We start from the raw sequence: 12,656 nt of genomic DNA, 5'->3' as shown, positions 1-12,656 counted from the left end.
TATATATATATATATATATATATATATATATATATATATATATATATCGTCCGCGTTTCGATCCTCCCGCGGCCGATAGATACGTATATGTACGCATAGGTCTCTCCGGATGATTTCAGGCGATTTTTCCACCGTCGAGCAGAGTTAATGACCACATCTGGGGAACGACCCACGTACGCGAACGTTTGTCCGAATAACGTATCGTATATTCACGTCGTGTAATTGGACGTGCGAGTATCCTCCTAACGACTTTGCGACTCGCGACTCGCGACTCATGACTAGGTCAAACCTTCCCGAATCGTGCAAAAGCGTCGTGAAATTTTTCGCACTAATAAAAGAAATTCTTCTGCAAAATTATTTATTTAAATACAAATAGCAACGACATTCTATTATAGGTGTTAACACTGTTAACGTTTTTGTCTAATCAATATTTTATTCATGAATTTCACCTTTATTTTTCCTTACAATTAACACCAGTTGGAACTTTAGTACTGTTACCTATTATTAAGACTGTTATGTCAAGATGTTTAATGTTGGGAATTAAAAATTAACAATGGAGGCTTTCAAAAAATTTTTGCTAAGGCGAGCTCGATCGCTAGGTCATTATAACTTGTAGTTAGATATGGCTGAGATCGGTTAGCGATAAAACATTTTATATACCTGCCGGAAATGTTACGTTTTGTGCATTAGCGAGTACGATGATCCGGCATGGGCGGATTACGTTTTCGACGTGTGTGATGCGCGATACGTACGCGTATACACGCGACAACCCCCCGGCCCCGTACACACACTAGGGTATCTCTCCTTATCTCCTACCGAGGAGAGAACAAACCGTCGTATCGTATCCCACTGTCATTTGCTAAACCGTGGGTAAAGCTGCGTAATGGCTTTCAATTTCACCTTCAATAACCGAGCTTAATTAATTTTAATGCTGCGATATGGTGCAGATTGCTCGAGTAACCTACTTTTACCCTCGCTTAATCATCGCTTGGATTCGCAAAGGGAGCTTTGACCTATTTTATCGGATATATTGCAAAAATCGCAATAATGCATAGATGCAAGATATTATTCGAAAGTTCAATAGAACAAACAATTTCAATACACGATAAATTAATAAAAGCAAGACAGCCGTTAATTAATAATAAGGCGAAATAATATATATTTCAAGTTTTGCTTATTTCCCAAGTGAATATCCATGAGTATATACAGTTATACACGGGATATGCAACATGGTGATTTGATACCTTGCGTCCTAACAGGTACATATAACCCGAAGGTTGCACGCTCTTTTGTTAAATTTCCATTGTTGCGCTCATTATGCCCATATTGCACCTTGCACCGCGCCGCCGCGCGCCGGTCGGGAAAGATTTTTCCATGTCCGCACTTTCTTACGCACTCTAGCACAGAGAAACGCGCTTCTTTACATACGAGTACGTTCTCTTTACCCGTACGATATTACTATGCAAACGGAAAAGATGAGACCAATTCGATTCAATTTTGGTTTTGTTCTTGAAATGTAACATAAAAGTACTAAAGACCCCCCCCCCGCACAATGAAAAATATAAGGGACAAAAAACAGATATTATCAATTAGAAATAAGAAATCAGGAATAAAACTAGTGTGTAACATTAATACACGGCTTCCGATAGGTTAAATCTGTTGCCTGTGTTCTTCCCTATTTCTCTTGCCTGTATTTTTCATCGTACATTCAACTTTATTCTTGATTCTTTAGTTCTAATTTCTAATATCTGTTCCTTGTTCCTTATATTTTTCATTGTGCGGAGGCCCTTACAGATACATTTCTTTGAAATGTTGCTTCTCTCACAAAATCCTTACACGGATCTTGGTAGAATTGATTCTTTATTACATTAGATGCTTCCGAAAATTATTCCGTCTTTACTTTTTATTCAGTAAAGTGGCTGACCAGCAGTGTGTGTGTGTGTGTGTGAAGCTGGCGTTCATCATTTTGAGGAAAGGAGAATTATTTTACAATCAACAGAACTGTCAAAAATCGACCGCAGCGTCTATTCACCTATTTACTGATAAAGGCTCCTTTATCGGGGGATAAAAATTATTTAGAAATTAAAAAGACAATGTTTATTGCTAAAACTATTTCTAGAACAAATGTACAACTATAAATCTTTTGAAATCTAGTAATCAATATCAAGAGAATGCCCGTAGGACAAAGTGAGACGCTGCGTGAACTTGACGTCTCATTGTCAGTCAGTCTGTCCTGAGGCACATTTTTTGTGCTTTAATGACCAAAAAACTATTTGTCTAACGGGTCTAACCTATAGAAAACTATAGAGACCTCTCAATACTTATGAGTTTCCACAAAATGATTAAGGAAATAGGAAATGTTACGCCAGCTTCACACATACGCTGACCAACGACTTCGTTACTCGCTGACCTCAAAATCGTTTGCGCATCGTCGGAGAATTTGTTCTTAAATAAAATACATCGGTAGCATCGCGCATCGTCGGGACGTCGAGTCGTGGAAAATTCGATATAATATATAAAATTTAGAATCTGTCAGACAAAGCTCTGTGTATTAGTCATATTCCATTGTTAAAATAAAAAAGAATTGTATTCCGGATTGTACGAGATGGCCTGGACGGTCAGGATCCTTAAGATTTAGGGCTCGTGTTACGAGAGTGAGAAAAGACTACTCGAGTGTCGCGAGGCTTGACTTACCTATCCAATTAATGTTGACGCATGGCTACCTACTTGCCATATGCTACTTTCGGTAATCGTATTCGTTTCATCAAGGTGAAACCATGAAGCTATAAGTTTCTTTGGGCATTGAAAGTTTCGCTTTATTCCAAAAAATTACAATAAATTTCCAAGTGACTTTAAATAAACTGAAATAAACTCTCACCGTGTAGTAAATGTGTAGTACAGTGCGTATAGAATGATAGTCCTCTCGGAGGACAGAGGTCTCGAAATACGGAGGCAGTGATCGAATAATTTTTAAGACCGAAATATTTCGCAGAGATGAAATACATGGCATCGCGGCATATATTTTATGATTAATTATTGCAAGTGATATTTCGCTGCAGCAACGAAAGAAATTTGAAGGCGTAAAATAATTTGTAGAAACAGTAATTGTAAGATAGGGGCCTATATCACGTTCCCCGTTATCGGTCTGACGTGTCGGCCAAATTGTTCTGATAAACCATATGTCGCTGAAAACGCGTCAGTGCTCAACGAGTTCCGTCTAAACTTTTTCTTTCGATGAGAGATAGCACATCGATCGCGCAAGTCCGCCGAGCCGAGAATTAATAGAGTCGTCACGATTGGACGCGTCATTGTCGATGCCCGATGGTATAAACCTATAAACGTATAAACCAACCAGCTGTATGAAAGAGAAATGTAATGCGTGCTCGCTTCTCGCTTCTGCGACGCGACGCGGCGCGCGGCGCAGCGTAGAATTCGATATCCAATGTCGCGTGTCGCGTGTATCGTCAGTATCGTCACTTGATTCGTCACTGCTTCCTCTCGCGTAGAATACTTTTGTTCTCTCCTTGCCGCGATACAATGCAACGAGATAATAAAAACGCAACGAAAACCGCGACAATCAGAATTACCATTAAATGCGTATGCAAACGACCGTCCTCTCCAAACGACACAGTCTATTTAAATTGTAATTTACAAGCATATATGAATTATTATTTACGATTTGATCAAGATGTGAATAAAAATGAGATTTATTTTTCTTATAAATTTTATTTGTTCAGATTTATCAAGTCAAAAATTTGAACAAGAAATCAAGATTTTTATCAAGATGAAAGTTTCGACTCTGGACGATTCTGGAGAAATAATGCAGCGTTACGTATTTTTTTTTCTTATTGTTGGACTTTCTTATTGTAAGGTATTTTATATCGCTATTCGCTAGGTACATTCGCGCGATGTACGGCATTTCGTTTGGGAGTCTGTCACCGTTCGTCGAGAGTCCAATCGCGATATTTTTCGGGGATGGTCGACAACGAGATACAATTATATACGGAACAGTGGCGATTATTTCATTCGGTGTTTGGTGAAAGGTATATTAACGCTTCCCTGAGCATTACTGGAAATAAAGCGCATGCAATTTCGCGTGCGATAAGCTTTGTTTGCTGTAGGCTACGTAGTCGCGATTGAGTGTTTTACACTTTACGCCATGCGAAAAGCAGCTAAGGCAATGCCCTCCGAAACGCATTTGTTCCACTTTTACGTAGTAGGTACATGGCGCTCTCAAACAGTCTGATGGCTCCTACCGGCTGACAGACGAGAGAAAGAGAGAGAGAGAGAGAGAGAGAGAGAGAGAGAGAATCTCGACATAACTTCCGACCGCTGATACACAATGCCGTTCGTGCTTTATGCTCTAAAAGTTCGACATCCGCGCAGAACATAATAAATCCGCGCACGATCAGGAAACGTGACGAATCCGCAACTCGGGAAGAAATGTATAAGAAAGTGCATTATTGCGCATTGTTCATAAACCAACACTTTGCATCTCTCGAAAAACTCTGAGAAAAGTATAAAAAGTATGTAAAAAATAAAACGACGATACCACATAAATAGAAGGAAAACAGTAGACGTATATTTTCAGACCGTCATCAATAATATTCCAAAGATTACGCCTAAAAATGAAACTTGCTCCGTGAAAGGATCGCGGTTGTTTGCGCTCGCTAGCGTTGCCGAAATGGAGCTCGATTCATTCTATTTGCGATTTGCGAATCAACATTCGCTCTAATCACGCGTGTCACAACGATATTTAACTCGGACTGCATCACGCGCGCGCTTAGACCGGTAATTGTCGTATGCAAGGCCGGTCTCTGACCTACATAAGTACAAGTACTTGATGTTAGTACATGCCGCGCGCGGAGCTGATTGGCAAGATCGCCGAATGCCTCTTGATATCCATCGACAAAAAATTGCAGCCTTTGATTCGATGTCAATAAAGAAGTTTGCCACGATGTTTTACGTATATACTTTAATTTTTTCTTCCATGACACAAGGCTTTTCCACAGTCCGATCAATCCATCCGCGATCATCTCGTCATTGATTCGCGAAAATGACGGGTAGCGTTTTTTTTATCTGTTCATCCACACATTATTTGTTCATCGTGCAACGCAAACGTCCTCGAAACGTGGATCGCAACAACGGATGTTGCGGGCCGACTGTTATCATACTTTGCTCGACCGTGTATACACATACACACGCAGCAGTAGCAGCAGTATATAGCAGTAGCGGCGACGACGGCAGAGGATAGTCAAAGTGGCGGTATCTCGCCACATCCTACCTCGTCCTGTTTTCGTTTTGCCAACGGAAAGAGTGCAGACTGCCTCTCGGCGTCGGCGACTCGGTCCAGTGAAAGCGACAGCGAGCGAGCGCGCGAGCTCCTCCGCGGGTCCCGCGGATATCGCGGATCGCGGATCGCAGACTTTTAATTAAGCCCTGCGCAAGCTGTGCGTTTATCTTACTCCGTTTTCGGTCCGTCTCGCGTCGGGTCGGTGTCGTCACGTCGTCACCGATTTCTGATAATAGGTACGCGGTCCCTGATAATAGCGGTGCGATGATCGGTGCGATAAAATTGATGACTTATTAGCGAGAAGAAGCTCTCGACGATTATGTGGGACTTCCGCGAAAATTTCTTCTCCAAAATTGGCAGGACGAGATGGTCCTACGAGGCTTATTCGTCCGAGGATCAGGCACAGAGTCAAGACACGTTCGCCAGGATGAGTCCTTCCGTAACGATACAACAAGAGCCTGCGTCGCAGCAGCGTGTGAATGTGCAACAGCGTACGAGCTATCGCCAGCAACGATCTTCTTGGCAACAGGATAGCCGTTCGTGGTACACGACGCGCACGTCAATTTTCTCCTTCGTCCTTCGCCTTCTTACGCTATCGCGATATTCACAAAGGCAAAAAAGTTTGTTTCTTCATAAACAACCGCGACGCCGCGACGCGACAATCTAAACTCTAAAGGATATCTGGAAAAAACATTTTTCAGATATTCGTCGATATTCTATACGTTCATTTTAATCATGTTATCCGATTTCATGTCCCCCCCCTCGCAGAAAAAGTTTTGCATTCATTAGAATGATTATAAAGGGATTGTCAGAAATGCAGAGAAATTGTAAATGGTAAAGATCGATGATAAATCGAACAAACTGTACAATCTATGTTTCGTCCATTTGCCGTTCGCGTTGTCACTCGGCCTACTCGGATTACCATTATGCGACTTTCTCGCATGAGCAAAAGCAAAAAGTGATAACGGTGCGATACGTGTGCCGCATGTACCGCCCACGATTCAGCCCGGTGCACGGTGCAACATTCCCGCACATGTCCCTGTTACTTACTTACTTTATTTCGTTGGCTCTTTAAATAAGAAACTGCTTTGATTCATGCAAATATATTCTCTTTACTTTACGTAATCTAATTTTTAATTTCTTTTACTCTGACATCAACAATTAAATTGATTGAAAAATCACCGATAACTTGCCACTTTTTAATTGCATGCATAAAACGATTCTCGTCCCGTCTCGCCCTCGAGATCACTCGAGATAACGTAACAAAGTACACAAAAGAGAATATATGCGGATGACCGAAGGAATTAATTGACTAAAACGCAAAAAGAAAATGAATGTTTTGTCATTTACATTACAGCGAAGTGAGCATATCGTCCGCCCGTGCGTCGGTGATGGTGTATGACGACGTGAACAAGAAATGGATACCGAGTGGCAGCTCGTCCGGCCTGTCCAAGGTCCAGCTCTATCACCATCAGGTGAACAATACGTTCCGCGTGGTCGGCAGGAAGCTGCAGGACCACGAGATTGTCATCAACTGTGCGATTCTCAAGGGACTCAAGTACAATCAGGCCACGGTCACGTTTCACCAGTGGCGGGATAACAAGCAAGTCTACGGGCTAAACTTCTCCAGTAAGGACGACGCTGATGCTTTTGCTCGGGCGATGCTCCAGGCACTCGATGTAATTCATAACATTTATTTCATCTTACAGTTTTATTAGAATTAATCCCGGCTTACTGCGGGTTTTACTATCCAATTTTAAAAATTTGTAGTTTTGGCATTTTTAACATATTGTTTCAAGTTATCGTGGCGGTTTAAGATCGTAACTCGTGTGTGTGTGTGGGGCGGGGGTGATAACTTTTATTAGGAGAAGCAAAAGTTTCTGACAAACACTTACTTGGATCATCTCGGATGGTCAGAAACGAAAAAACAAACTTAAGGATAAAAAACGAACGTTCACTCGTTATCGTGGGATATCGATTTCAGTTACGGCAATTATAATTGCCAATTTGGCTAGGCGTTGTCGTAATTGGATATATCATTGTTAATTAGCTTCTAATTGCACATCGCATCTCGTTGCGATGTTGCGTAGGTGCTGAGCAATGGTAGCAACATATCAAGAAGTCTCGCTCCGGCAACCACCACAACTACTCAACAGCAAACCGCCTATCAACAACAGCAGCAGCAGCAGCAACAGCAGCAGCAGCAACAGCAAAGCCAACCAACCGCTCAATATGAGGAGGACATGGGATATAGGTACGTCTCGTTCATTTTCTTTCTCGCTTTCAAACGATTTGCAGCGTGACTGTTACCTTATTATAGCAATTATTATCTATCAAAAGATATCATATGTCACACAACGTCCAATCGATTCACGTCACGTTTTCGAAATGCAGGCAACCTTGTTTCTCTCTATTTGAAATGTTTTCTTTAAATACAACAAATCAGAGTGTGGAGACATCATCACGAGATTCACGAGACAGTTTTGGTATACATGATATGGTCGTTTATATATATAGAAAAAGCGCGAAAAGTTTATAGGGTGACAACTTACTTTACGGACATAGGCCCATTTCAATTTCCCCATCGTTTACCTGAAGCGAATCACACATCTGTCCTGACTGGTTGCAGTCAAGGTCGTAACGCGCGGATCTCCTTGTCCCTGAGCCATCTGCCTACAGGAGGCCAGACGGCCCTGCCCGTGGGCTCCGCCACCACAACCCCCGAGCACCACGTGACCGTTAGTGGTGCTGTTGGCACCGTTGTTCAAATGGGCTGTGCGCGTGGCTCACCGGGCGATGGACACTCGAGGTGATCTTCCCGTCCTTTTAACCCGTAATAACCTGAATTTCTTAATTACGTGCTATCAAAATCTCTTTTACTCAACATGTAATGCACTTCATATAATATAGAAAAGTGTCTATCTGTATGAATGTCTACCGGGAAGCACGGTCTACAAATATATTGAAAAATACGTTTTATAAAGATTTTTCTAAAACATGCCGTCAAGTTATTGATTTAGTATTGTTGTGTCATGTGACACAATAGCATTAGGTTAATATGGGTTAAAGGTCATGCAGATCTATCTAGGACTCCTGATTCCCTGTAGTAAAGATCGCGGGCATTACCCACGTATTAGAAGAACCGTTTTTTTTTTCTATCCATGTTTTCTCCTTGCATCTTTTCCCTTCCCCTTTCATGTAGTGAACGTTCCCGAAGAACATTGTTGCAATTTAGCGGTTTTAATCAACTTCCAACTTCGTTCTCCTCTTTTTTTCTTCTTCTCTCTTCCATACAGTAAATTTACACGCGAGACTCCAGTGAAAGACTTGTTGTGAAAACGAGGATCGGGGCGAAAAGATATTTACACGATGTCGAAAATAAAATCCGCGGAGACTAAGCGGGAGAATTCGCTCCGTCTGTTGCACTCCGCGCCTCTCAAAATAGGCTCGAATACATTGCGCGACCGAGCTCGACATTTTTTCTTCGGCTTTTCGCGGATGCTTTTCACAAAATTCAGGATACTCGATAAATTCGACATTCAAAATGATTGTCAGATAAGGATCGGCCTAAATATACAAACTTGCCAGGAATAAGAAAACAAGCGATGCGCAGCTATGTTAGCTTGCTCTACATGGAAAATACCTTGCGCCACATGATGAAAATATAACGGATTATTATCCACTTTACTTCCTTGGTTCGTATAAATTGATATCAACGTTTCAACGCCTATTGACAATAGCCTATGACGTAGAGTAAGAGTATTCTATTATCGCTGGAATATATTTATAGCGAAATAGGAAATAATCTTTGTAGAGCAGTATTATTTAGCATGTTAACGTGCGACACAATTAAATTTACCCGTGCGTTTATATAATTTTTTCTCTTTGTGTCAGTGTTGGAAAATATTTATCAAGCAGCCAGTTAAAGTGAATTTTTAGTACAATCTATCTGTATAGGATTATGTATAAGTGATCTATCATGTCCATTATATTAGTTGGCTGGCCCTATTACGCTTTACATTAATAATGCATTGTGCATTAATGAGAACATGTGTATTTTGTAACTAACTTCAATTTCTATATCTGTGCAGAACCATGACTAGAGAGGACGTAGCAATAATTCAGGAACGCAGAATGTCTCAGCAAAGTCAAGGTATTTCAATCATGTTTTTAGCATAACATGTTTATACATAAGATATAATTTTATAACGGGCACACATGTACGTGTGGAGATTGCAAATGTATTTGAATCGCAAAGATGTTATCCTAAAAGAGGTGTCAAAATTGTATATAATTTACAAATATCTACATGATGTGTGTGTGTGTGTGTGTGTATATATATATTCAGAAAAAAAATATATATATATTCAGAGATCAATTTCTTTGCAGCAACTGCAAGTCCCAATCCCATATCACCGAGCTGTCCATCTGCTGCACAGCAACAGCCGCAACAGCAGCAGCAGCAGCAGCAACAACAACAACAACAACAACAACAATCCGGTCATCATCGAACTTCGTCGGCGCCGCCGGCACCACAACCGCCTCAACAGCAACAACCAGCCTTACAGGGTGTCGCCAATATGGTTCCAGCCGTTCCGCAAATGTCAGCTGGATCGGGAGTCGGTCCCCCGATACCACCGCCTCAGCCGCCGATTGCACCCCCCGCTCCACCATGTCCGCCGACGATGATGAACTTTAGCTCGTCTGCGGCGCCGGCGCCACCGATGATGATGAATCAGTACGCACAATCGCCGTCGTCTCAGTCAAACCTTGCGAATCAACAGTCCCAATGCCAGTCTATTTACGTTACTAATCAAGCAAATCAGTATGGTGCCGCGCCTGCGAGCAATCAATACGCGAGTGCCACTGTTCCTAGCAGTAGCAGCAGTACCGGAAGCGGTGCGGCCTCTGTCGTGGGCCAAAGCCCGAACCAATTTCCGCCGTCCGGCAGTCTGAACAATTTCTACGGTACTAACAGTCAAACGAGCACGTACACTACTGGTGGACCGATTAATACAGGCCAATATAGTCAGTCGATTGGTAGTCAAGCCGCGCAATATGGTAGCAGCGGTAGTAATCAGTTTGGAAGTAATAGTTCGATAAATCAGTATGCTACCGGTCCGCCACCTGGTCCGTCAAGTCAATACGCGGTCGCGCAACCTGGTCAATCGTACGGCTCCAATATCGTGTCCCAGGCGCAAGCACAGTATGGTGGTACCGGTCAGGTACAAGCGGCTGCCACAGCGGGTACTACAAATCCATATGGGACACCATCAAATTCGGTGAATCAATATGCTACCAGCGGACACCACACGGCCAGCGCTAACGCTTATGCTCCTATTGCTAGTGGCGGTCCGCCACCGCCTCCGATGGTATCGCTGGCTGGGCCTGCGGCACCACCTCCGCCGCCACCGCCGCCGGTTCCTAACGCTAACACGTCCACCGCCGCTGTCGGTTCCGGTTCATCCGTCAGTTCCTCGAATGATCCTCCGCCTGACACCAACTCATTAGCCGCTGCCCTTCAAGCACGTCTTAAGAAAAAACAGGTAATTTTTTTTTTTTTTTTTTTAATTTTAATCTTTTAATTAGACAGAATTATCACTTGTTTGCAGAAATGAGATTTGATGTTGAGTTATATTAATATATGTTTTATATACACACACACACACACACACACACACACACACACATATATGTATAGAAAATAGAAAACACATAAATAGAATAATAACGAACCTTTCTTTTTTTATCAATAGCAACAGTCACAACCAGTGGAGAACAGTGGCTCGAGCACTAGTAGTAGCGGCAGTGGAAGCGGTGGAGGAGGCGGCAATTATGGCACCTTAGGGAGAGGTGGAGGTGGCGGGATGGCTTCCATGATGGACGAAATGGCTAAGACTCTAGCACGCCGACGGGCTGCCGCCGAGAAGAAACAACCCGAGCAACCACCGGTACGTAAACATTTATCATGTAACTTGGATATTCGGATCAACTTGGATGACAAAAGCATTGGCGTTGAAAGATCGGCAAGAAAAGAAGAGAGGGGAGGAGAAGAGAGAGAGAGAGAGAGAGGGAGAAAAAAGCACTAATCGAACAATTTCTTTTATAGGAACCGGAAAGTTCGCCAGATAAGAAGTCTTGGGATAAGAACAATGCGTCGAATATCAAGTTCCCCAATGGCGCCGAGTCGCCGAAATCGGTACGCAAGAGGTTCGGTTCGGCTTCGGAGGACACTCTCCTCAAAGTAAATGGTGTTAACGATGGAACTTCGCTCACCGCGCAAGAGATGGAGGCCTTCAAGGTGGAGATAATTAAAGAAGTGCGGAAAGAATTCCAGAAAATGAAGCAAGAAATAATCGATGGTATGGACATATATGTATATTGCTACAACAGTGCAAAATTAAATTAACTTAATGACTTGATGGATGTAAATACAAAAATGTTCGCTTTATGTGAAATATTTTATATTTCCAGCTGTAAGAACAGAACTGAATAAGAGATAAAGAAGATGATAAGGAGGAAATAAAAGATATAAAATCAAGCTCTCGAAAGTGAAGGAAGGAGACGAAACAGAAAAAAAGTTAAGGAGAGTTATACGACTAGATTGCTCGATATCAAAGTGGTGTCATTGAGAACCACGTACAGGTTTTTACAACATATTTACGAGAATGTAATGTGATTACATTCATGTATATCGAACATTTATGTGTAAGTAAATTAATCTTAGTGTCTTAAGTGACGGTAATTTTTTCGTTATTTACTACATAAATATCGTAACAAAACGTTGAATCAATTGAGTTTCAATTTCTACAGTTTACAAACTAATTGATTTGTTTACATGCATAAAGAGTTACGAGAAATCTTTACAGATTCTGAGCGAGAGAAATACTTCAATGAAAATATAAATCAAGTACATGCACAATGAAATACTATTATATCGCTTCGTAGTATAAAAGGACATCGATAAAGACCAAAAAATGGTGTATTATTTATAACATAAATGAGAGAGATATCGATTTCTATACATAAATATCTATTATAATATTCTCATTTCTCTCTCTCTCTCTCTTTCTCTCTCTCTCTCCCCCTCCCCCTCCTTTCCCCTCTTCTGTTTTCCCCATCTCTTCTCCTGCTTTTTTTCTCGACAAGTTTATAGTCAAGGCCGATCAAATGAGAAATTTTATCATCAAAATTTCCAGAAAAAAACTCAATTATTTCAACGTTCAAGTTACGCATCGTATATTTTTTATTGCATATGATTAGACAGAGTTTCTCGTATGTTGAAACATTCTTTTACATAAGGACGATCTCATCATAGAACATTCTATGTAGAATTCTTTCACCAATGACGTGGCATGTGTTT

General features: G+C 41.6%; 1 protein-coding gene across 3 annotated transcripts in view; it reads left to right on the top strand.

Moving 5' to 3' along the window:
• LOC112458229 (protein enabled homolog) overlaps positions 1-12,352 on the top strand; it is a 21,336-nt gene extending 8,984 nt beyond the window's left edge. Inside the window, exons 1-9 of one of the 3 annotated variants that reach the window (XM_025021727.1) lie at positions 5,152-5,836; positions 6,651-6,972; positions 7,384-7,547; positions 7,923-8,102; positions 9,385-9,446; positions 9,683-10,839; positions 11,050-11,244; positions 11,403-11,655; positions 11,768-12,352. In XM_025021727.1, the coding sequence (XP_024877495.1) occupies positions 5,613-5,836; positions 6,651-6,972; positions 7,384-7,547; positions 7,923-8,102; positions 9,385-9,446; positions 9,683-10,839; positions 11,050-11,244; positions 11,403-11,655; positions 11,768-11,796 (2,586 nt within the window). In that variant the 5' untranslated portion in view covers positions 5,152-5,612 and the 3' untranslated portion in view covers positions 11,797-12,352. Of the gene's footprint in view, positions 1-5,151; positions 5,837-6,650; positions 6,973-7,383; positions 7,548-7,922; positions 8,103-9,384; positions 9,447-9,682; positions 10,840-11,049; positions 11,245-11,402; positions 11,656-11,767 lie in introns of those variants that run through there. The other 2 variants (XM_025021730.1, XM_025021729.1) reach the window with 2 other exon arrangements.
• The last annotated feature ends 304 nt before the right edge of the window (positions 12,353-12,656 follow it).

The sequence above is a fragment of the Temnothorax curvispinosus genome, unplaced genomic scaffold, assembly GCF_003070985.1.
Source record: "Temnothorax curvispinosus isolate PA1 unplaced genomic scaffold, ASM307098v1 QBEX01008784.1, whole genome shotgun sequence".
Classification (NCBI taxonomy): Eukaryota; Metazoa; Arthropoda; class Insecta; order Hymenoptera; family Formicidae; genus Temnothorax; species Temnothorax curvispinosus.
The sequence above is the reverse complement of the archived record's forward strand: the minus strand, read 5'-3'. Positions and strand labels throughout refer to the sequence as shown.